At 46.9% G+C, this 22,717-nt stretch overlaps 2 protein-coding genes across 2 annotated transcripts in view; one reads left to right on the top strand and one right to left on the bottom strand.

Annotated features, from left to right (window-relative positions):
* The window catches only part of LOC134553837 (olfactory receptor 10A5-like), a 72,608-nt gene that overhangs the window by 2,361 nt on the left and 47,530 nt on the right, over positions 1-22,717 (top strand). The gene's annotated exons all lie outside the window — the stretch shown is intronic.
* LOC134553901 (cathepsin G-like) lies at positions 4,676-7,316 on the bottom strand. Its single transcript, XM_063404035.1, has 5 exons — positions 7,193-7,316; positions 6,635-6,788; positions 6,000-6,141; positions 5,625-5,882; positions 4,676-5,094 (listed from the first exon to the last, which is right to left on the bottom strand). Exons 1-5 carry the CDS (start codon positions 7,248-7,250, stop codon positions 4,915-4,917), a joined length of 792 nt encoding a protein of 263 aa, XP_063260105.1. The 5' UTR covers positions 7,251-7,316; the 3' UTR covers positions 4,676-4,914.

Below are 22,717 nucleotides of genomic sequence, written 5' to 3'. Positions count from 1 at the left end.
ACTTTATCTGAGTTTTTAAGGACAGCAGAAGCTTAGATCAATAATTTAGATTTATGGAATACTTTTTTTAGATGGCTAAAAATAGGTCTAAAGATGAATAAATCAAATTCAGAGGGAACAATCCAATCTCTTGTGTTGCAGTGGCAGTACGTTGCAGTGTTGCAGTCACTGTGCTGCAGTCACAGTGTTGCAGTGGCAGTGTGTGTTGCAGTGTTGCCTTGTTGCAGCTGCTGCATAGCAGTGTGTGTTGCAGTGTTGCAGTCACCACGTTGCAGTGGCAGTGTGTGTTGCAGTCACTCTGTTGCAGTCACTGTGCTGTAGCAGCAGTGTGTGTTGCAGTGTTGCAGTCACAGTGTTGCAGTGGCAGTGTGTGTTGCAGTGTTGCAGTCACCACGTTGCAGTGGCAGTGTGTGTTGCAGTCACTCTGTTGCAGTCACTGTGCTCTAGCAGCAGTGTGTGTTGCAGCGTTGCAGTCACAGTGTTGCAGTGTTGCAGTTACAGTGTTGCAGTGCAGTGTCTGGGCCCAGCAGTGCAGCTGCAGCCTGCAGAGCCGGCTCTGTGGCTTTGTGGCCTGTCCACGGTTTGGAGGGCAGGTTTGGAGTGCTGGCTCCGTGGCATTTCCTTTCCAGCTGCCTGTGGGTGCGTTGCTGGCACAAAGCACCACCCTGGCCCTGCCTGGTGCTGCTCTTTGACCCCTGTGAGGGGAGGCTGGTGCAGGACAGGCCTGCGGCTTCCTGAGCTGTCTGCAATCAAATCTGTGACTTCGAGTTCTAACGAGCCCTGCTGGGAACGCTTTGTCCGACTCTTTCTGCTCTCGCACCTCGCACTGGGCTCTATTAAAGTTCCAGTAAGTTTGTTCCTGCTTCTGCCTTGTCATTTCCTCAGGGCACCTTGCCAGGTTTTGCCACAGCTGCGAGGAGCAGGGAGGTGGCACCTGCAGGGCTCATTAAAATGCTGACAGCCCTAATGAGCTCCGTGGTTGTTCCTGTGCCGCTCCCTCGGCGCTGGAAGCATTCTGTGGTTAATTAGGCGGCTCCCGGCTGTGCTTCAATGAATACCTGCGGCCTAATTCCTGTTTGTCTTTTGTTCTAATTACCTGTGACAGGGAGAATGGAAATGAAAACATTTTAATAGGGAATTAGTCGGGCTTATAGCCCGGTGGGAATCAGGCAGAGAGAGGAAAAGTATCTTTGTGATCAAGCAGGGAGAGACTTGAGTCAAAGTTTGATTCATGTGCTGGCAACAAGACAATTCTTATTCCAGTCACTTCTATTACTGTAACCCCCAGCAGGGCCAAAGGCTTTGTTTGCAAACCCTTTCTCTGCTCTAATTATCACTACCTTTACCTGCTGTACTAATTATCCACAGAAACAGAAGGATTATTTGTCACCATTGCAAAAGGCTGTCAAGACCTTTTTAATGACTGAAAGAGAAAAATCTTAATTAACAAGAAAGTCATTTCTTTTATTCTGATCCCCCTGAGCTCCAGTTTTCTCAGGACATGAATCCTAAAAAGAACTGGCTCAGTGGGAAGATGCACAGGTGATAGAAATTTTCAGGCACAATTAGAATAAGAAATACTTAAACAATAAATTCAGGAAAACCTGGAGATCATGATGAGTCATATCACTTAGATATCTGTACTGGGGCCTGTTGCAAGACTACAAGGCTAATAGTTTTAAATTCAAAGACAGTCAGTTAGCCACTTAGTTATTAGCATATATATAAGGAAGAAGATTAGCATCTTAATTATTAGATTAGATATAAGAAAGATTTTTTTTTTATGGTGACGGTGTCAAAACAATTAAATGGGTTGCCCAGAGAGCTTTAGATGCCCCATCCCTGGAAACATTCAAGGTCAGGTTGGATGGGGCTCTGAGTAACTTGGTCTAGCAGAAGGTGTCCCTGCTCATGGCACAGGGCTTGGATTAGATGATCCCTTACCACCCAAATTATTCCAGGATTTTGAGTGTTTCCAGTAGCTTGAGGGAGATGATCCTTCCTCTCTACTCAGTACTGGTGAGGTGGCACCTGGAGTACCGTGGGCAGCTCTGGCCCCTCAGTTCAGGATGGACACTGAGTGCTGTGTCCAGCTCTGTTTAGGATGGACATTGAGTGCTGTGTCCAGCTGTGTCTCCTCAGTTAAGAAAGGACATTGAGTGCTGTGTCCAGCTCTGGCCCCTCAGTTTAGGAAGGATTTTCAGATGCTTGAGCACATCCAGAGGAGGCACTGAGGCTGGAGAGGAGCTTGGAACACAAACTCTGTGAGGAACGGCTGAGGGAGCTGGGGGTGTTTAGCCTGGAGAAAAAGAGACTCGGGTGACCTTATTGCTCTCTACAACTCCCTGAAAGGTGGCTGGGAGTTGGTCTCTTTCTCCAGGCAGCAGCTGACAGAATGAGAGGACTTGGCCTTAAGCTGCACCAAGGGAAATATAGATTGGATATTAGGAAGAAGTTTTTCACAGAAAGAGTGATAAAGTACTGGAATGGCCTGCCTGGGGAGGTGGTGGAGCCACCATCCCTCGATGTGTTTTTAAAAAGACTGGATATGGTGCTGTGGTTTAACTGAGGTGCTAGGGGTGGGTTGGACTTGATGATCTTGAAGGTCTCTTCCAATCTGGTCATTCTGTGAATTTTATTACTTCTGTGAATTCTGTACCATGGGCAGTTCTGAACTCTCCAGTGAAAAAGAAGCACAGATGTGCTGGGGAGAGTTCAGCAATGTGGCATGAGATGATGAAAGGACTGGAACATCTCTGCTATGGGAAACACCTGGTGCAACTGTGAGTTTTACCTTGGAAAGAGCAGGCTGTGGTGGGATATTATCCATGGATGGAACTGCCAGCAGGTAGATCTAAGTGGGAGACACACTTCTTCTTTCCACAGGGGTGTGCAGTGACAGGACAGGAGACAATGGGCACAAACTGAAACATGAGAGGCTCTGAGCATCAGCAAACACATTTATCTGTGAGGGTGACCCAGCACTGGTACAGGTTGGCCAGGGAGGTTGTGGTGTCTCCATGCTCAGAGATGTTCCAAAACCACCTGGAACTGGTCCTGAGCATTTGGTGCTTTAGGTGGCCATGCTTGAGCAGGGGCATTGGACCAGACAACAGCTGAAGGTCCCTTCCCACCTTGACCAATTGGTGTGACTCTAGGGCAGTGCCAGTGTGCAGCAGAGCAGAAAACAGCTCCAGTTCATGCTCTGGTCACTGTCTGCATGCAAGGTTTTCCTGTCTGTGATGCAGAGATGAGTGGTTTGCAGGCAGTGTCCTCAGGGTGGGGAAGGCTAAGCTGGCTGCAGCAGAGGTTTGGGTGATACCACCAGAGCAGGAAAGGGAAGTGGTGCTGAGCAGGACGTGGTGTTCAGCGCGGTGGCCCATGTGAGAACAGGCCAGGGGCTGCCTCCACACTGCTCTGACACCAGACAAAACAGTTCCAGAGGAGCTACGGACCCACCTCCAACCAGGGTTAGGACAATCAGTGAAGATTGTGGTGCCTCTCCAAAAAAGAAATATTTCCAAAAGGGAAAAATGCTTCATGGCAGTGAGGAGTGGGGCAAAACAAAGTGTCAAAACCAATCCTGTGAACAGCAAATCACAGAAGGAGAGGGGAGTGGCTCCAGGTGCCAGAACAGAAATTCCCCAGCTGTCCTTGGGAGAGACCATGGTGGGGCAGGGATTTCCCTGCAGCCCTGGAGAGGACCCCACTGCAAAAGATATCCACACTGCAGCCAGTGGATGAGACAGATCATGGCAGAGCAGTGGTGCAGGACTGGATGGAAAGTGTGGAGGGGGCATGTGCCAGATTGTGGGCATCCCTTGGTCCTTTCTGGCCATGTTCCCATCCTCTTGACACCCAACTCTGAGATATTTATACGCTATTATGAGATTCCCTCTCATTCTTCCCTTCCTAGACTGAACAGGCCTGGCTCCCACAGTCTTTCCTGATCAGAGATGCTCATCAGAGACATCAGAGTCCTTTAATCATCTTGTGGCCTCTGCTGGCCCCTCTCCAGTACCTCCTTTACTTTCCTGTTCTGAGGAGACCAGGCCTGGACACAGCAGCCCAAGTGTCTCACCAGGGCTGAGCAGAGGAGCACAATCCCCTGCTGGACCTGCTGGCCACACTCCTCCTGATGCACCTCAGGATCCTTTTGGAGCCTCAGCCACATTTGACACTTTCAATGCCCTCACCACACCACAAGGGCACCTCCTGGCCCACTCAGGTCTGCTCAGGTGATCCAGTGGGAGGAAATTTCCAGTTCAACCCACAGGTATTTTACAGGTGTAAAGAAAATGCTTCATCTGAGGTTCACTGAAAGGAGACACGGGGTGTAAACAGGCTGGCTGGTCTTTAGTCTGGCTAAGCATCCTAAGAGGGTTTCAGGTTGGTTCTAGGAACACATGTGATCTCCCCTTGCCTGTGGAGATGCCTCTGTTTCTGAAGGGCTGGATAAATGTTCTGTACAGGCTGTTGCATCGACCTGCTGACTTGGCTGCAAGAGGCTGATGGAGACAAGGGCAACATTTGCAGTTTGGGGACAGACCTGTACTGCCTGTCCCACCTACAGCCTCACTCAGGCTCTCCCAAAGGGTGTCATGGTGTCATCTCCTCGTTCTCACACTCAGGGTTTGCATCCAGTTCCCAAGAATTCTGCAGACACAAGCAGGTTTGAACATGCTTTTATTGATGGCCAGAAAGCAGAGCTGGAGCAGCAGTGGGAGAAAGGGAACAATGGGAAGCTGTGTGTACTTGGGACCTGCATTTTTAGCTTGTCACAGAGATCCTCCTTAGTGCAAAACCCCCATGCCTGCACCATGGGGGCTCCTCTGACTCTGGTTCAGCTGCCCCTGGGAGCTTCTGAGCACCAAGAGGTGTTTGATGCCTTGTGGAGAAGGGGCACTGAGCATTTCAGTCAAAGGATGGAGAGCCAGGCACCTCTTGGAGTGCAAACCTCTTCAGCTGCTTGCGTATCCAGGGCTCAAAAAACAAGATTCTGGTAGATACCTCAGGGAAGAGACGGCGTTTTTGTCCATGAGAAACAATGCCATAAGCCTTCCGATTGCAGACTAACGGGCCACCAGAATCCCCCTGTGTCATGAAAGGAGTGAGAGGGGTCAGACATGCCACAGCACAGCTCTGCCTGCACTGAAGAACAGTTTCCTCTTCCCTCCTCCATGTGAAGAACGTCCTCTTCCGACCACCCCCCTCCCTCCAGACCCAGCTCTGCAGGGTTTGTGGCTGCCTCACTGCTCCTCTAAGCCCACCCATGAAACAGTTCAGGCTTGCAAACTCTTTGAGATTCAAAAGCTCAAAAGGAACATGGACCTACTTTAGACATGGGGAACTATCTAAGCCATCCTAGCAAGGAGATCACAAAGAATTTACACTCCAAAGCACTGGCTAGGCTGGGTAGAACATCCCCAGGTAAGTAAAAAACCAAATGATGCTGATAGCTAGGAAAATGCACCCCAATTCAGGGAGCACATCAGCTTCAGAGCTTCTGTGAGGGCCCTCAGCTCATCATTCTGAAGGTCTTGGTTCATTCTGGTGTCCTTTTACTTTCACCTGAGGACCAAGCTCACTGTCCAGTCCCAACCTCCTCCCAAAACAACACTTACATGGTAAGTTGCTTTTTTATTGGAGGCATCACCAACACAGATCATGGACTGCCGCTGGTAGTTGTGGAATAGATGCTGACAGATTGCCTCGTTTTGCACCTTCAGTGCCACCTCCCTCAGCACGTTAGTCTTGTGCCCTGTCACAGATGTCATGCCCCAGCCAGCCACTTCGCATGCAGCCCCTTTTCTCACAAGCCCCATGCGTCTGGGAATGGAGATAAGTCGCACATACTTATTGATCTTGGCCTTTCTCTTCAGCTGCCAGGCAGAGAGAACACGGGGTTAGAGCCAGCCAAGGATTAGGAACAAGTTCAGAGGCCTGGGGAGGTGAGCAGGGGGAGCTCCCTCAGGCAGGATGGGTGTGTTGGGCCAGACCTTCACCAGCATGATGTCATTTTTGAAGCCAACAGGAGAATAGTTGGGATGGATGACCCAGTCTTTGGCAAGGACCCTCTGCTGGCTCTGTTCTTGGTCATTGATGTTGTGGGCTCCCAGAATCACTGTGATATTCACTATCCTGCCAGGAAACACCAACACATTTCAGCTGCACTGGCCACAGGGACACAGCCCCAGTGCAGGTGGCTGGAGGGACGGGGTGCTGGGGTAAACCTCCCCAGAGAGCAGCTCTCAGTTGTCCTCTGTGACCTGGATTCCCTCCACAGCCCAGCTGAGGATCCCTCACCCCACACTGCCACAGGTGGGAGCTGCCCCATTCTGCAGGCAGAGGGAGGCAGGGAAAGGGAGACACAGGACCCTCTTCTCCAGCAGTAGCTCTAAGCCATGGTAGGAACCACGGCCCTGGAGACCACTGTGAGCATTCCTGTCCCCAAGGAACAGGGGACAGCCCTGGCAGACAGTTCCTGCAACTCACAGAGGACAGCTCAGCTCCAGAGATCCCTGCTCTGCCTGGGGAGACACGGGGCACTGCTTCAGCCCAGACCAGGGCTGAGGCCCTGGGGGACTGTGTGAGACTGGAAAAAATCTCCTGTTCAGGAAAGACAGGGTCTTACCCTTTTTTATCCGCACAGTGAGCTGCTGAGAGCACTGTGTCTGGGCGAATCAGGAACCCTCCACAGGTACTATTCTCTGAGCCATGTTGAATTATTAAATAAGCCATGTAGGGTCTGGAATGGCGCTTAGCTTCCCGCCCACCAATGATCCTTCCTGGAAGAGAGATGGGAAATGTTAATCTGCTGCTGTTTGCTGTCAAGTCTGGGGCTGCATGAAAGGAGAGGCTCATCCTCTGATATCATGAGCCAGTGATGCCAGCAGCTCTCCTTCCTGGGGTGTCCAAAGCACTGCTGCTGCACAGTGGAGAGAAGGACAAGCAGCACTGGCTGGGGGGACTGACCACACCTGGCTCTGGGGGACTAAAATGCCATCAAAGAGCACAGCCCTAGTGCCTGTAATGCCTCTCTGGTTTCAGGCACAGTCTGAGTAGAGAGATAAGAGAAGAGAGGAAAGTAGGAGAGTAGAGATGGTGAGGCAGGAACCTCCTGAGACTGACTGCTCAGTGTCCACCTGTGCCTTTGCATGCTCTTGTCCAAGTCCCATCTCTGTGTACTCACCAGCCCCAGCCCAGGGCAGAAGGGCAAAAGCACTTGTGAGAAGAAGGAGAAGCAGCATCTTCTACCCCTGTCCTGATGAGCCAAACCAGTTGCTGTGGCCAGGCAGGAGACAGGTACTGAATGGCAACCTCTATATAGTGGTGTGGAGCTGAAACAGGAAACCTCAGCTGTGTCATTTGCTGCTTTTGTTCTCAGAACCCCAGGCTGTGGCTTGGTGAGGGGTTCATGACACATTCTCTACATTTTTGTCACAATTTTCCCGAAAAGATGGAGACATCTGGGCTTGTTCAGAGCATCCACAGTGACAGGGAGAGGAATGGGGGATCCCATCAGAGACCTTTGGGGAGAGCCCCCTGGGACCCTGCCTGTGGGCTGGTTCCATCTGGATTTTTTCTCTTCTTGTTTTTTGTTTCGCCCCATCCCATCCTCTGATAGGAATGAGGAGAGTTGGCCAGGGCCAGGCAAAGATCCTGGTCCTTATCAGAGGGACTGGCTGCCATCAGAGCTGTCCTTGGGAAATCAGAAATCACCAGCCAGAGCAGCAGGGGACACGGCCAGTGGGAGCCTCACAGCTCAAGCACTGGTATTCTAGATCTGACCAGTGCAGGGTGATGAGAAAGTCTGAGGTCAGCTGGGCAGTCAGACTGTGGGCCCAGGTCCAGGTCAGCAGTGGGCAGGTGCAGGCCAGGCTGAGACACAGCTGGAGCTCAGGGGAGGGTCAGAGTGTCTGCAGGAGAAGGGAGCAGCCCTGCCTGAGCCCTCCCTGGGGACTCTGGCTCCAGTGTTACAGTCTGGAAGGGACCCAGCCCCTGTTTCTCTGACTCTCTGTAGAGGAATTCTTAGAAGAGCGAGGTCATGATTTATTGATAGGGGTTTGAACAATCCCTGCTACCAGGGAACAGTATGAGAGTCTGTACTGTTCCTGTGCTGGTCTTGTAGGCCTTGAATTAGTACAAAAGTAGCAATTGTAATAATTTAGTGTGCCTTCGCATGGATGCTTCCTCACAGATGCTGAATATGTGTAACAACTTGCTAGGCCTTCTCATGGATGTAGAAAACAAAATGCTATTCATAAGGTAGAACAAAAGGTAAACTATATGCCAAAAAACGTGGTCCAATGAACAGTCATTTAATATATATGCATATGTACTTTTAGCCAATCACCAACTGTGCTGTGCTTGCTTTCCTGTCTGTAACCTAGTATACTAGGAATAAACGGGAGAGATCAAACCTAATCATATTGATGCCTGTTTGATGCTCTGCTCCTTTCTCGCAACAAATTGGTGACCCAGCCTACGTGATGCACTGGCAGTGAGCTCCGGTGATTTTCAGCTCCACATTCCAGAATACAGCGACAGGAGCTGAGCTCCAAATTTAGGATTACTAAGACGGGAGCTGCTGAGTGCTTCAAACTCTGGATCAGAGAGGGAAGCTGTGAGACAGGAGAGCAGAAGGGCCCCATCCACCGGACATGGGAGCTGGATTCTGAGCTGGTGCACCCTCAGACTTCTGCACGGTAAGGAACTGCAAACTATGGAAGTAGACGCTGCAGTTCAGCTGCTGCAATCTATTCTCTCTAAGAGAGGGAAAGCAGCAGAAGCGAAAGGTCTTCATGATTTTGTGAAGTGGGCACGGAAACAAGGGAGTTTCCAAGAAATTCATTTGTTGTTTAACAGTGACGCTTGGCAAAAATTTGGGGAATGTCTGTGGCAGATGGTGATTGAAGGAGGAAAGACGGGGAAGGAAGCACAAAGTTATGGCACAATTTGGAAGTTAGTGACTGAAACCTTGAAAGAATTGAAAGCAGAACAATGTGTTGCAATGATAGCTGCCCAGACATTGAATGTTGAGACTGTGAGTGATGAAAAGAAAAGAGGTGGACGTTTTGCAAATCTTTTCATTACTAGTGTTAAGCCTGTCAGAGGTGTGGTTGCTGTGCCTGAGAGTTCTGTTGCTGAATTACAATGTCGCGTGCAAGAACAGGGCAAGATAGACTCTGAGACTATATGCCCTGAGCAGAATTTAGAACAGAAAGCTGAACAAAATGTAGCTGGAGGAAAAATGTGCTGTGATTCTCAGCAAAGTTTTCCACAATTGCCATCTAGGGGATTGAGTGGTCAGTCTCCCGATGAGGTACAGCAGCAAGGGAAGGAACAAACAGATAGCATGATGAAAGAGGTTTTAAGAAAATTAAATGATCTTACGGTGGAGCAACCAAAACAAGATAACTATCAGATAGAGCCAACTGCCCCACTGTTGCCAAATTGGAAACAACAAATAAGACCTTTAAAACAAATAGATGTTCCTGAATTAAATTCTAATCAAGGACAGAGAAATTTATTGACTCGGTGGTCGGGGGTCATTCGTGATGCTATACTTGAGGGAGAGTGGCAAGCTGCAGCAGCCATCACTTGTCCAGTGATAATAGATCATGTCAATCAATTAGCTGAATGGAGACCACACAATTGGAAAGTTTTACAGCAAGCTAAGCAGACTGTGACTCAGCATGGTTTAAGAGCCAAAGCTTCAAAATCTATTATAACATGGATTTTTCAGGCAGATGTGATGGCTGCAGTTGACTGTCAGAATTTAGCTCGGTTGTTGTTGACCCCCTTGGAATTTTTGATGTGGGAAAGTGAATGGTACCGAAAAGCACAAATGGAAGCAAATAAGTCACGACCTTTGAGAAATTATTTATATGGAATTGCTGCAGACATGATTACAGGGAGAGGAAACTATGCTTCCACAGCAACTCAATTACAATATCCTTTAGAGCTGCATCACTTATCTGCTCGGCTTGCTCAGGAAGCTTTGTTTAGTATACCACAGGACAAGAAGAGTCCAACCTTTTCTAATGTAAAGCAAGGGATTGGTGAAAGTTATTCACATTTTGTTAATCGTTTGTGGGATGTAATCAAAGATAATTCGGATTTGTCAGTGGAAATGAAAGACTATCTTTTTCGATTGCTTGCATTTGACAATGCCAACAGCAAAACAAAATCTATTTTAGTGACTTTACCACAAGGATCCCCTGTTGATGAAAAGCTTTTGTGTGTCAGCAGAGCAGAGCAACAAACTCAGACTGCCATGGTAGCTGAGGTGGTGAAAGAAGCAATGGGAGCACAGACCAAGTTAATAGCAGCTGCTTTGAAAGCCGGAGGACGACGTTCCTGACATGTGAATCCTAAAAAGCAGCAGGGAAGAAATTTAGGTCCATGTTATCGACGTGGACAGTCGGGACATTTAAGGGTAACTTGTGATCAGATTGTTTGGTGTGATACATGTCAAGGTGATACTCATGCTACTATGGCTTGTTGGAAATCGGGTAACGGGAGAAAGAGCGCGAGGGGAGGCTGCGCAAAGATAACAGGAGCCCCTGCCTGGGATTCTTACATCAACACAAGCCAGCCACCAGAGGGAGCCTCGGAGTGGATGTGGAAACAGCAATAGACATTACTTTAACTAATACTGCGGTTCAAAAAAATTCTGTCAAATGCTACAGGTCCTCTTTCTACTGAAGACAGTATTCTTGGAGGAATTTTAATTGGAAGATCATCAGCTGGTATAAAAGGACTGATTGTAATTCCAGGTGTTATTGATTGTGACTTTGTGGGACAAATACATATTATGGCTTATACTTTAAATCCTCCAGTGTTTGTACCTAAGGGGAGCAAAATAGCTCAAATAATTGCAGTTTTTAATAACCAACCACATTTTGTTTTTGAAAGACATACAAGGAGAAGACTTTTTAAGAAGGAGAAGGACAGGAGCTTTTGGTTCCACAGGACCTGCAGTTTGTTTTACACAAAGACCCATGCAGACAATTACTATCACATGTTTGGGAAAAACAAAATGCACTGTTGCAATGCTTGACACGGGAGCAGATGTTTCTATATTAAATAAAACAACATGGCCTGCTGAGTGGCCTCTGCAAGCACCACCAGGCCAAGTGCTAGGTGTTGGTGGTGCAACCGCTCCTCTTGTCAGCATGCATCCAGTTGCATTTTGTTTACCTGAAGGAAAGTCAGTTACATTAAGACCTTATGTAATGCAATTGCCAGGAGATTTACAGGGATTGATTGGACCTGATGTTTTGTCACATCACACAGTAGTAAGTTGTTCTTACTACTACTCCAGTCTTTTTAAGTCAGGCCACTGAAGAGCAGCCTCCAATCCCACCCCTCAAATGGCTCACAGAAAAACCTCTTTTGGGTGGATCAGTGGTCTATGACAACTGAGAGGCTGCAAATTGCTCATCAATTAGTTGCAGAACAATTAGCTGCAGGACATGTTAAAACATCAGTTAGTCCCTGGAACACGCCAATTTTTGTAATTCCCAAAAAATCAGGTAAATGGAGATTGTTACATGATTTGCGACAAGTCAATTCACAGATGCAAGCCATGGGAGCTTTGCAATCAGGTTTACCATCTCCAGTCATGTTACCACAAAATTGGCCCTTGTTAATTATTGATTTAAAAGATTGTTTTTTCACTATTCCACTTTGCTCACAAGACACACAAAGGTTTGCCTTCACTGTACCATCTGTAAATAAAGGCGAACCAGCCCAATGATTTGAATGGACCGTTCTTCCGCAAGGAATGCGGAACAGTCCTTGCCTGTGCCAACTTTACGTTGCGTGGGCCTTGAAACCAACTCAACAGTGTTTTAATGATGCTGTCATTTATCACTACATGGATGATATTTTATTTGCACGACAACACGCATTTAGCACTCAGGAACTCAAAGATATTTTCTCGTTGTTAGAAAATAAAGGATTAGTTGTAGCCCCTGAAAAAATTCAATTAACAGCTCCAAAGAAATATTTAGGGTGGAACATTTCTGACTCTCAAATAAGCCCACAAAAAATTACTCTTTCCACAAACATTTCTACTCTAAAAGATGCTCAACAGCTTTTGGGTGATTTACAATGGGTTCGGACCATTATTGGAATTACAAATGAAGATCTTCACCCACTGTTGCCACTTTTAAAAGGTAGTGCTGCTGATCAGTCCTGTCAATTATCTGATCAACAGCGAGAGTGTTTGTTAATGCTAAGTAACAAACTTCAGTCAGGTTGGGCCTCTCGATGACTTCCTGAGGTGCCTTTGTCTCTTTTAGTTGTTAATGCAGAAGACAGTCCTTTTGCAGTCATCTGTCAATGGCAAAAGAAAAAGGGGGAGTATGACCCAGAAGGGGAAGTACTTGCCCTTGATGCCATTGACAATGACAGCAAAAGAAAACAAAATAAGAAACAATCTAAAATTTCTGATTTTTTAATTTTAGAGTGGATTTTTTTGCCTGCCACACCACCTGTCAGTATTTACACTCGGGCAGAAGCTATCGGTGCTGTCATTCGGAAAGGACAGAACAGAATTGTAGAAATTTCTGGGACAGAACCTGCAGACATCAGTATACCTGTCCGAGCAGAGGACTTCGCATGGCAGCTCCGACATGCACGTCCATTGCAAGAAGCATTGTTAGAGTATTCAGGTGTGATTCATTCTGAACAACCAAAAGGATCTCTGTGGCAAATCAAGAAAAATCGATGGATTGAGCGACCAAAATGCATGCAACAACCTGTGAAAGGTAGAACTGTATTTACTGATGCTGGAAAGGCCTCACACAAAGCAGTTTGTGTTTGGAAGGAAGGTAATGTTTGGAAATCTCAACACCTTCAAGGAAGTGTTGGAGATTCACTGCAGACTTTGCAACTGTCAGCAGTGTGTTGGGCCATGTCTACCTGGCATCAGGAATCTTTGAATGTAGTATCTGATTCTCTTTATGTTGTTGGGGTTGCACAAAGAATTGAGGATGCTTTGTTGAGGGAAACAAAAAATGTAAAATTAAGGCAATTGTTTATGCAACTCAGAAATGAAGTTAAAATTCGAACAGAACCTTATTGTGTTATTCACATTCAAAGTCATCAGTGGGATCAAGGTTTAGGAGAGGGAAATGCTCGTGCTGATGCACTTGTAAGCACAGTTCAGCACATGCCTCCCCAAGATCAGTTTGGTCAAGCAAGAAACAGTCATGACATATTTTGTCAGAATGCAAGAGCTTTGAAAAGATAGTTTGGACTTTCTCATGCTGAGGCAAAAGGAATTGTTCGTGCCTGTCCACAATGTAGTAATCATGGGCCAGGCCTTGGTTTGGGTGTTAATCCTAAGGGTCTCAAAGCGTTAGAGATTTGGCAAATAGATGTTACACATGTGGCAGAATTTGGAAGGTTGAAATATGTACATGTATCTGTAGACACGTATTCAAAGATGGTATGGGCCACTGCTCAAGTGGGAGAAAAAGGTAAGCATGTATGTAAACATCTCACTGCCTGTTTCGCTGTTATGGGCGTGCCAGAAACTGTAAAAACAGATATTGGTCCTGCCTATATCAATGAAACTGTCAATGTATTTATGAAACGATGGGGTGTGAAACATATCACTGGTATTCCACATTCTCCCACTGGTCAGGCTGTCATTGAACGTACCCATCAAGTATTGAAAGGTTATTTGCAAAGGCAGAAGGGAGATGAAAAAGATCTTCATCAAAGACTTAATAAGGTTTTGTTCACAATTAATTTTTTATGTCTCACTGAAGGACGAGAAGAACCACCTGTTGTGATTCACCATTGGACTGTAAAGAGTGGAAGGCCACAGAGTCTTCCTGATTTGCTTGTGTCCTACCGGAACCCTAAAACAGGTATCTGGGAAGGGCCTGCACCAGTTCTTTTTAGTGGTAGAGGTTATATGTGTGTTTCCACAGGGGTGAGGGTCCATTGTGGGTGCCCAGCAGATTTACAAGACCTGCATGGACAAAGAAGAAGGCAGATGACAGTGGAGATGACGACTGTGTCTCGCTGAACCAATTACACGATTGACTGATTTACTGAAGTGTTCGCATTCAGATTCTGAAGACACAACAGTCAAATCCTTCCTGGACAATTATTTGAGAACTTAACAATGTCTGTAGAATTAAGAGTGTTTAATTTAGCTTGTCTTAATTGTTTTATGTTAGTTACTTTTGTGCTGTAGTCATTGTTTTAAGCTTTGGTTTTGCTTTTGATGTGTTGATGCTTTTAGCAAGTAGACATTTAAGCAAGATTTGAAGAATTAGATGCCAGAAGATAGAGAAGAGAGTGTTTCAGTCTGCACAAAATGGGTGATCAACAAAGTTTATATTATTTCAGAATTAAGCCTGCGCACTTCCTTGTTAGAATGATTATATCGTTACTGTGGAGTGAGACAAACTGTATCCTCCACCAAATAGATGTGCGCCAAAATATGTGGGTCACATGGGCAAATGAGACAGGTCAGAGTTCTTTTTGTTTATCCATGACTTCTGCAGGAAACCCCTTCAGAACTTGTCTGATAGGGATTCCTGGAATAAATGTGTCAGAGTTCAAAGGTTATAGCATGGGACAATGTAAGAAAGAAATGTCATAGGCTCGTTGCATGGCTGAATTGATTTCTAAATTAACAAAGCCATTGCAGTGGGACCCACAGGAATTAGATTTATTAGGGTCTCAGCCCATTGGCAATTCTTCAAAAACTTGGACACAAACATGTTTTGGATTCGGTGGATCTACATTTACAAATGTGCAATTTAAAAACCTACAAAGATGGTCAAGATGGACAAAGGTGACTTCTGTGTCACCATGGTACACATGTAATGGTATAAATAGCTATTGTGGCAGTAATACCACCTCAAAATCAGTTCAAAGTTTTGGTTGTTTTGGCATGCAAAATACCAAAAATCAAATGAAACTTTGGAACAATGGCACCCCAAAAGCTCTTCCTCCAAATGTGTTTTTAATTTGTGGGGACCGTGCCTGGCAAGGAATCCCCTCAAATGTGTTTGGAGGCCCATGCTACTTGGCAAAACTAACTTTATTAGCTCCACCTATGAGACAATGCCTTGATATGATCATGGCAGATCACGAGCAAAGACAGAGACGATCGTTAGGATTGCCACCAAAATGTAATGACAAGGTTGTACTGACGAGTGTGACAGCAAGAGTTTTATTAGCCATTTTTACACCAGGTGCAGCTGCTGGAGATGCCTTGAAAAATTTAGCACGTTTAGCTTGTTAGGCTGAAAAGCAAGCAAATGCAACTACCATGGTAACAGAAGAATTGCTAATGCATCAAAATAGTTTAAGGAATGCACTTCTGCAAAACAGAGCAGTGATTGATTTTTTTGTTGCTGGCACAGGGACATGGATGTGAAGATTTTGCAGGAATGTGTTGTATGAATTTAAGTGATCACAGTGAATTTATACACAAGAAATTACAATACTTGTGACAGCATGTTCAGAGTATTCAACAAGAGCAGGGCTTGCTTGACAATTGGCTGACAAATTGCTTTGGTAACATTCCAAATTGGCTGAAAGAATTAATCGTAGAAGGTTTACGATTTTGTGGATACTTTTTAGTATTTGTTCTTGTTGGATGCCTGGCACTCTCTTGTGTGAAAAAAGGTTTGCAGAAGGTAATGAATCAAGCATGGATTGTTCAAAAAGAAAAAGGGGGGATTGTAGAGGAATTCTTAGAAGAGCGAGGTCATGATATATTGATAGGGGTTTGAACAATCCCTGCTACCAGGGAACAGTATAAGCGTTTGTACTGTTCCTGTGCTGGTCTTGTAGGCCTTGAATTAGTAAAAAAGTAGCAATTGTAATAATTGAGTGTGCCTTCACACGGATGCTTCCTCACAGATGCTGAATATGTGTAACAACTTGCTAGGCCTTCTCATGGATGTAGAAAACAGAATGCTATTCATAAGGTAGAACAAAAGGTAAACTATATGCCAAAAAACGTGGTCCAATGAACAGTCATTTAATGTATATGCATATGTACTTTTAGCCAATCACCAACTGTGCTGTGCTTGCTTTCCTGTCTGTAACCTGATAAAAGCAGTATACTAGGAATAAACGGGAGAGATCAAACCTAATCATATTGATGCCTGTTTGATGCTCTGCTCCTTTCTCGCAACAACCCTCCTTTGGCTGTGAGCCCAGCCACTGAAACCTCCAGGATGTTGTCACGAGCCAAAGGATGGTCGTGATGGTTCCTTTTGATTTCAGAGTGCAAAAAGAGGCAATGATAACTTAGTTCAAGTAAAATCAATTGTATCTTTATTGATACACACAACTATGCGATAGAAAAGAAGGGAAAGAAAGAGAGAGAGAAAAAAGAGAAAAAAGAGAAAAAAGAGAAAAAGGGTGGTATAGGTACCGACTGAACAGACGTGAGTCCTTGTGACGCTGGTACCAATAGACCACCTTTGCAGTCCTCGTGGCGCAGGCCAAGAGATCCGTCGTCCGCCGGGGAGGCCTCAGAGTTTGAGTCGCAGGGGGAAGCTTTTAGAGTCATTGCAGAAGCAGGGGGCACCCGGCCAATGCAGGCAGAAGTGGGGGGCACCCGGCCAGCGTGGGGGGAGCACCCAAGAGTCACTGTGAGGAGCCCCGTTGCTCTGGGAATCAGGTGCAACCATTCAGATCAGGCAGGCTTGGGGCAAGCAGGTCTGGGCTCTGCAGCAGGTACAGCACAGTCAGTCAAAGCAAACACAGCCTCTGCAAACACGGCCCAGGAACCGTGACAGTGTCCATTGTTCCTACACGGGTCCCTGAGGAGGGCGTCTTGGTCCAGTGGGTGCAGCTGCAGGGAGAAGCTTGGATCTCTCCTCAATCAGGCCAGAATTCCTGTGCTGTAGCCCAGGGCCCATGGGGGTCTCAGCCTCTGACAGTCGTGAGGCAGATGAGGGATTTTCAGAACGACTCTTACAGATATTCCCAAATTTATGTGGCTTTGGTCTAGAGAAAGCCCACAAATAAATCCTCTAGAGCATACTGGCATTGTCCCTTACCCTGTGTTCTAAAAAGACAGTGGACTGTAGTACCTGTCCTAGGCATCCTCCTGAAACATCTTTGGTGGAAGGGATGAGGGTGGAAAGGAGGAATTCCCATTAAAACTCGCAGACCAGAAGCAGAAATCCTCCAGAGCCAGAGTGTGACTGGCTCACAGCAAGAGGTGACTCTGCCTGTCCCAGTCATGGTCTGTAATCAGCCCCTTCAGTGCTGCAGTGAGGTGGCCTCAGCTGTGCTGTAAATGGAGATTGACCTCTGTGCTGTAAATCTCATTTACATCAATGTGGTATAAATGGACCTTTAGGTCCAGCCATGCCTTTCCTTCAGCACTGTGGGTACCCTGGAGAAAGGAGGTTTATGCAAAATAAAGAGAGAGAAAATGGGGAGGAGGAAAGAGGCAGAAGCAGGAGAGGTTATCCCAGCGAGTGGAGAGGCCAGGACATCTGTGGGAGAAAAGCCTGAACAACCTGGGGCAGAGGACAGGGTGGGTGTGATCCAGCTGCAGGGCAGGATGGAGATTTGGGGTGATTTCCTGGCAGCTGGGTCCCTGCATGGCTGGAGGCTCTGGGCCACGAGCAGCAGGCACTCCTCTGTAGCAACCTTTCTTTTCAATCCCAGGCCAAGAGCCCAGCAGGGATGTGAACCTGTTCAGTATTTCAGGTGAGGGCACAGCCATACCACATTGCTTTCCTATTTCACTGGAATCTCTTGAGAACAATGTATTTCTAGCATTTTACCATTATGTACTTAGGCTGTTTCTGCTTTTTTTTAGTGTCTTAAAAATGTAAATCTTAGGACAAATGAGGGAAAATCGTGGCCACTATCCTGAGACTGAGCACATAATCATGGTGAATAATTTCTCATAATGCTGCATGATGATTTGGTTAATGATTTCTGTGTTCTTCACTCAAGCTCTGATTTTATATTACAAAACTTTAAAAATATAAATATTAGATAGATTATCTATGGGTATTCTGGGATGGACAAAGGAGGTCATTCTCATTTACCAAAGGCAGAATCAGGCCTACAATTTCAGAAGTAGTGGGAGATCTGGAAAATTCACATGAATTCCATCCTTCAAGTGCTTTTTCCTCTCCTGACCACACAGGGGCATTGGCTCAGATCACCAGCATTTGCATGCCATCAGATGGCTACAGAAATCTCTGTTTGCTAACCTCTCATGGATTGATAAGAAGAAAATTCTGTGAAATTAAAAGATTCAGGTATTGAATGAAGAAACTTCATTTTCCCCCTCACTCGAATTTTGTATTTGTTATTGATCCCTTCACCTTTGATCCAAATTTGGTCCTCATTCTCGGGGTCTCTTATCAGTCTTTTCCCAGACCAGGTGTCTCTGACCACATCAGGGGGTGATGTTGCTCAGAGCTCTGTTTAGGTTGGTACTAGGTACAGGTTTAATTTCTGCATTTCCATTCAAATCTGATTTTTGTTCTGTTGGATCTTTTTTCCTACTATAATTGATAGGAAATGACCAGTATTTGTATTGAGAAGGAGGAAGGAAGGAAGGAAGGAAGGAAGGAAGGGAAGGAAGGGAAGGAAGGGAAGGAGGGAAAGGAAGGATGGATTAAAAGTTGACAAGCAGTCACTTAAGATAGAGGAATGAAATGTGAGTGGCTGGAGTTGAATGAAAACTCTCCTACCAGAGGCAGCACTGCCCCTAAAGGCACCCAGTCCAATTAAACACAGGCAACATCAGGCTAATTGTGTCCTTGCAGTCACACATCCCTTGGTGTTTCCAGCTGTTCCCCAGACCTTTCAGGTTAACAATCCACCAGCAGCCGGTGAGGGTGCAGAGTTCATAGCCTCAGACATGTAAGACATGAGATGCCTGTGTGTGAAGAAGTCCCTCTGGTCCCCCTTTACAGGGGCTGGAGGCCAGGCTGCCACCCAGAGCAGCTTTTCAGTGCTGTTATAAGGATGTCGTTGTTTGCTACATGCCCTTGCCCACAGAGGGAGCACAGCTCTGCACAACCATCCCTGACAGTTCTGAAATCAGATTAAATCAATCCCACCTGCAGGGGGTTTAGGGCTTTGGTGAGACTCTGCTTCAGCCCGGTGTAAGAGGCAGCTCAGCTGTTCCCTTCATGGGCAAAGAACAGAGAAGTGTTGAGGTCTCTATTCAGCTGCAGCCAGTTCAACTGAGCTGAAACAAATCTAAGAAATTCCTTTTCTTCCTCTCTGTGAGACAAGTCTTTGGCTGACTTTCTATGGTATATGCCATAAGCTAATGTCAACAGATTATTCCAGCTATGGCAGAAAATCATCTGTATTTAAAATAGAATTTTTAATCTGCAGTGTAAGCTGCCAGTAGGAATCATCAGCCCAACACCGTTCCTAAGGTAAGAAAACAAGGGAGATACTTCTATCAAAATTGGAACCACCCCATTTCAGAGGCAGTGGATGGCAGAATTGCTGGAGGTAGGACACTTTACTTCAAAATGTCTATTGTGAGACTGTATAAAGAAAATCCAAGGAGTAGGTAAGGCCAAAATTCACATAAGGGGCTTCAGAGCCACCACACACAAATTACATAAATTGAGGGTTGTTTCTGAGAGGTGTTCTGAATTAGGGGATAAAAGACTGTCAGTGAAACAGTGGCTGCTGTGAGTGTTGTTGACTTTCATGAAGAGCTAATGATCACAGCAGTAGTCTAAAACTTTGATGTGGGCTTGGAGAGCAGAATTAAGTAGTTTCCACTTCAGCTACATGGATCTGACAAGTTAAGAAAACCAGTGTGAATGTGTGCTCTTAGAGACTGCAGGGAGTTTTTCATGTCTTTCTCTGTCATGCATAGGCTATATTGAGATATCACTCACAAAAGTGCCCTTTCATTCCTGTATTATTGGAAATAGTAAGAAAAGCCAGAAAGATCCCTTTTGAATACATCAGAGCATCAAATATCTGAGAATATTGGGGGTTTCTTCATTGTGTTTGTGTGTTTAAAGTCATCTGTGGCTCTGGGATCCACAGGTTGCCCCTTTGTGTTTGTCATGGGTTGAAGCTGGCCAAATGCCAGTGCACCCATGAGTGTATGTTTTTACTAATGAGCTACTGTGAGATGTGGTCAAGAACAGAGCAGAGCAGGCCTAAAACTTGAAATAGAAAGAAAATTTTATTAACCTACATAACAACAGACAATAGACAAGAAAAGAAAACCCAAACACCCAAAAGCAGAAAAGAAAACCTCCCAGAACACTTCTTCTCCTCCCCCCAATTTCCATCCCTTGCATGATCTAACAGTTAACACAGTTAGCACATTACCCTCATCCACTTGCTTAATACTTCCACAACCCTGGTTCCCAATCCAAGTCATCATCCCTTAAAAAAACAAATCTTCAATCCATCCAGGGAGAGAGGAGTCTCTCTCGCACCACAGACCCCCCACAGGAAACACAGGTCCACCCTCCCGTGTTCCCATGTCACCCATGGCACCGCCCGGAGAATTCTACCAGGGTGACACCCTCCTTTCCATGTCCAGTGCTCTCACCACCGTCCATGGACCAAAACCGCATAAAGGGCTCTTCTAAGGATGTTTGGACAAATACCAAAAACCAGCCATCTTCTCATATCCGAGCGTTCCAAGAAAAGGCCACAAAGTCTTTGGTTTTGAACCAAAAAGCATCCACCCAAATACAGTCTTATTTATGTTCAGGAGAGTCCAGGGTCTGTCTATGGCTAACATTACGCAAGAAAAGTCCAGCCCAAAAGCCGCTCCTCTTCATCCCTAGCAATAAAGAGGGGTTCTTTTCATCTTCCTTTATCATCTCGGTCCCAGGCTGTCCCTCTCTCTTCTGAAACCACCAGCCATGAGAATCAATGTCTGGGAACAGTTCTCCTCTGCCTTAGAAAGAGTTAAAAGCTCTCCTGGCAAGGCCACAGGCTCGGGCACTCGCTGCTGCACTCGCAGACTCCGGCAGCTCCCACACGCAGCAGCAGCTCGGCACCTTCTCCCTGGGGTGGGGGGAGACGGGACGAGGGGAGGGAGGGGGGGTGGAGACAGGGGGACAGAAGGCACCTCCAAAGTTCTCCACCCCTCCATCCTGGATGGGGCTGGTTTAACTCCAGTCCCGTTCTCTCTCTTTCCCCCTCCTTGGGGCCCCGGGCCTACCTCAGCCTGACCACCTGGCCCCCCTCCCCACCCAGCCTGGTCAGCTGGGCAGGGAAGGGGGAAAAGATGCTCCTCTCCTGAAAGAGAGGCCAGAAAGAGAAAGTCCCTCTGGGAAGCCTTGCTTTCAACCCCTTGTGTCCTCAGAGGCGTGTCCAACCTCTCAGCGGCCACCCAAGGTGCCAACATTCAAACCTGACCACTGATTGGTTTGACCTCAGCTTCCTGAAAAAACTCATTTCCCCTCAAACCAGGACACGGTGATACCACCAGAGCAGGAAAGGGAAGTGGTGCTGAGCAGGACGTGGTGTTCAGCACAGTGTCCCATGTGAGAACAGGCCAGGGGCTGCCTTCACTCTGCTCTGACACCAGACAAGACAGTTCCAGGGGAGCTACGGACCCACCTCCAACCAGGCTTAGGACAATCAATGAAGATGGTGGTGCCTCTCCAAAAAAGAAGTATTTCCAAAAGGGCAAAATGCTTCATGGCAGTGAGGAGTGGGGCAAAACAAAGTGTCAAAACCAATCCTGTGAACAGCAAATCACAGGAGAGGGGAGTGGCTCCAGGTGCCAGAACAGAAATTCCCCAGCTGTCCTTGGGAGAGACCATGGTGGGGCAGGGATTTCCCTGCAGCCCTGGAGAGGACCCCACTGCAAAAGATATCCACACTGCAGCCAGTGGAGGAGACAGACCATGGCAGAGCAGTGGTGCAGGACTGGATGGAAAGTGTGGAGGGGGCATGTGCCAGATTGTGGGCATCCCTTGGTCCTTTCTGGCCATGTTCCCATCCTCTTGACACCCAACTCCAAGATATTTATAGGGTTTTATGAGATTCCCTCTCATTCTTCCCTTCCTAGACTGAACAGGCCTGGCTCCCACTGTCTTTCCTGATCAGAGATGCTCATCAGAGACATCAGAGTCCTTTAATCATCTTGTGGCCTCTGCTGGCCCCTCTCCAGTACCTCCTTTACTTTCCTGTTCTGAGGAGACCAGGCCTGGACACAGCAGCCTAAGTGTGTCTCACCAGGGCTGAGCAGAGGAGCACAATCCCCTGCTGGACCTGCTGGCCACACTCCTCCTGATGCACCTCAGGATCCTCTTGGCCCTCCTGTCCCCGAGGACACACTGCCAGCTCATGGTCAGCTTGTCACCCACCAAAACCCCCAGGTCCTGCTCTGCAGAGCTGCTGTCTGGTAGGTTCTCAGGGTTGCTTTTCCCTGAGATTTTCCTCGAGGTTGCTGTTCCCTGAGGTGTGTAGGGCTTTCAAGCTTCTCTTGCCCAAAAGGTCCCACGCCAGAGCCAGAGCAGCCAGGCTGAGTCCCCAGTCCGTGTTTCCAGGGTTGTTCATTCTTTCATCATCTCTCAGTTCTGTCCCAGCTCTGCAGGGCGTCCCCAGCAGAGCAGGACACGCGGGGGACTGGGCGGGTCAGAGGGTCCCGGGCTTTCTGTACGGTCCCCTGGCCCAACCACCATCCACAATTAACTTTTTATTTACAAAATCTTACCAACACTTACTGCCTATGTTAACATGTCAT

The sequence above is a fragment of the Prinia subflava genome, chromosome 8 (genome assembly GCF_021018805.1).
Source record: "Prinia subflava isolate CZ2003 ecotype Zambia chromosome 8, Cam_Psub_1.2, whole genome shotgun sequence".
NCBI classification, from domain to species: Eukaryota; Metazoa; Chordata; class Aves; order Passeriformes; family Cisticolidae; genus Prinia; species Prinia subflava.
This window is presented reverse-complemented; position numbering and strand designations above follow the sequence as displayed.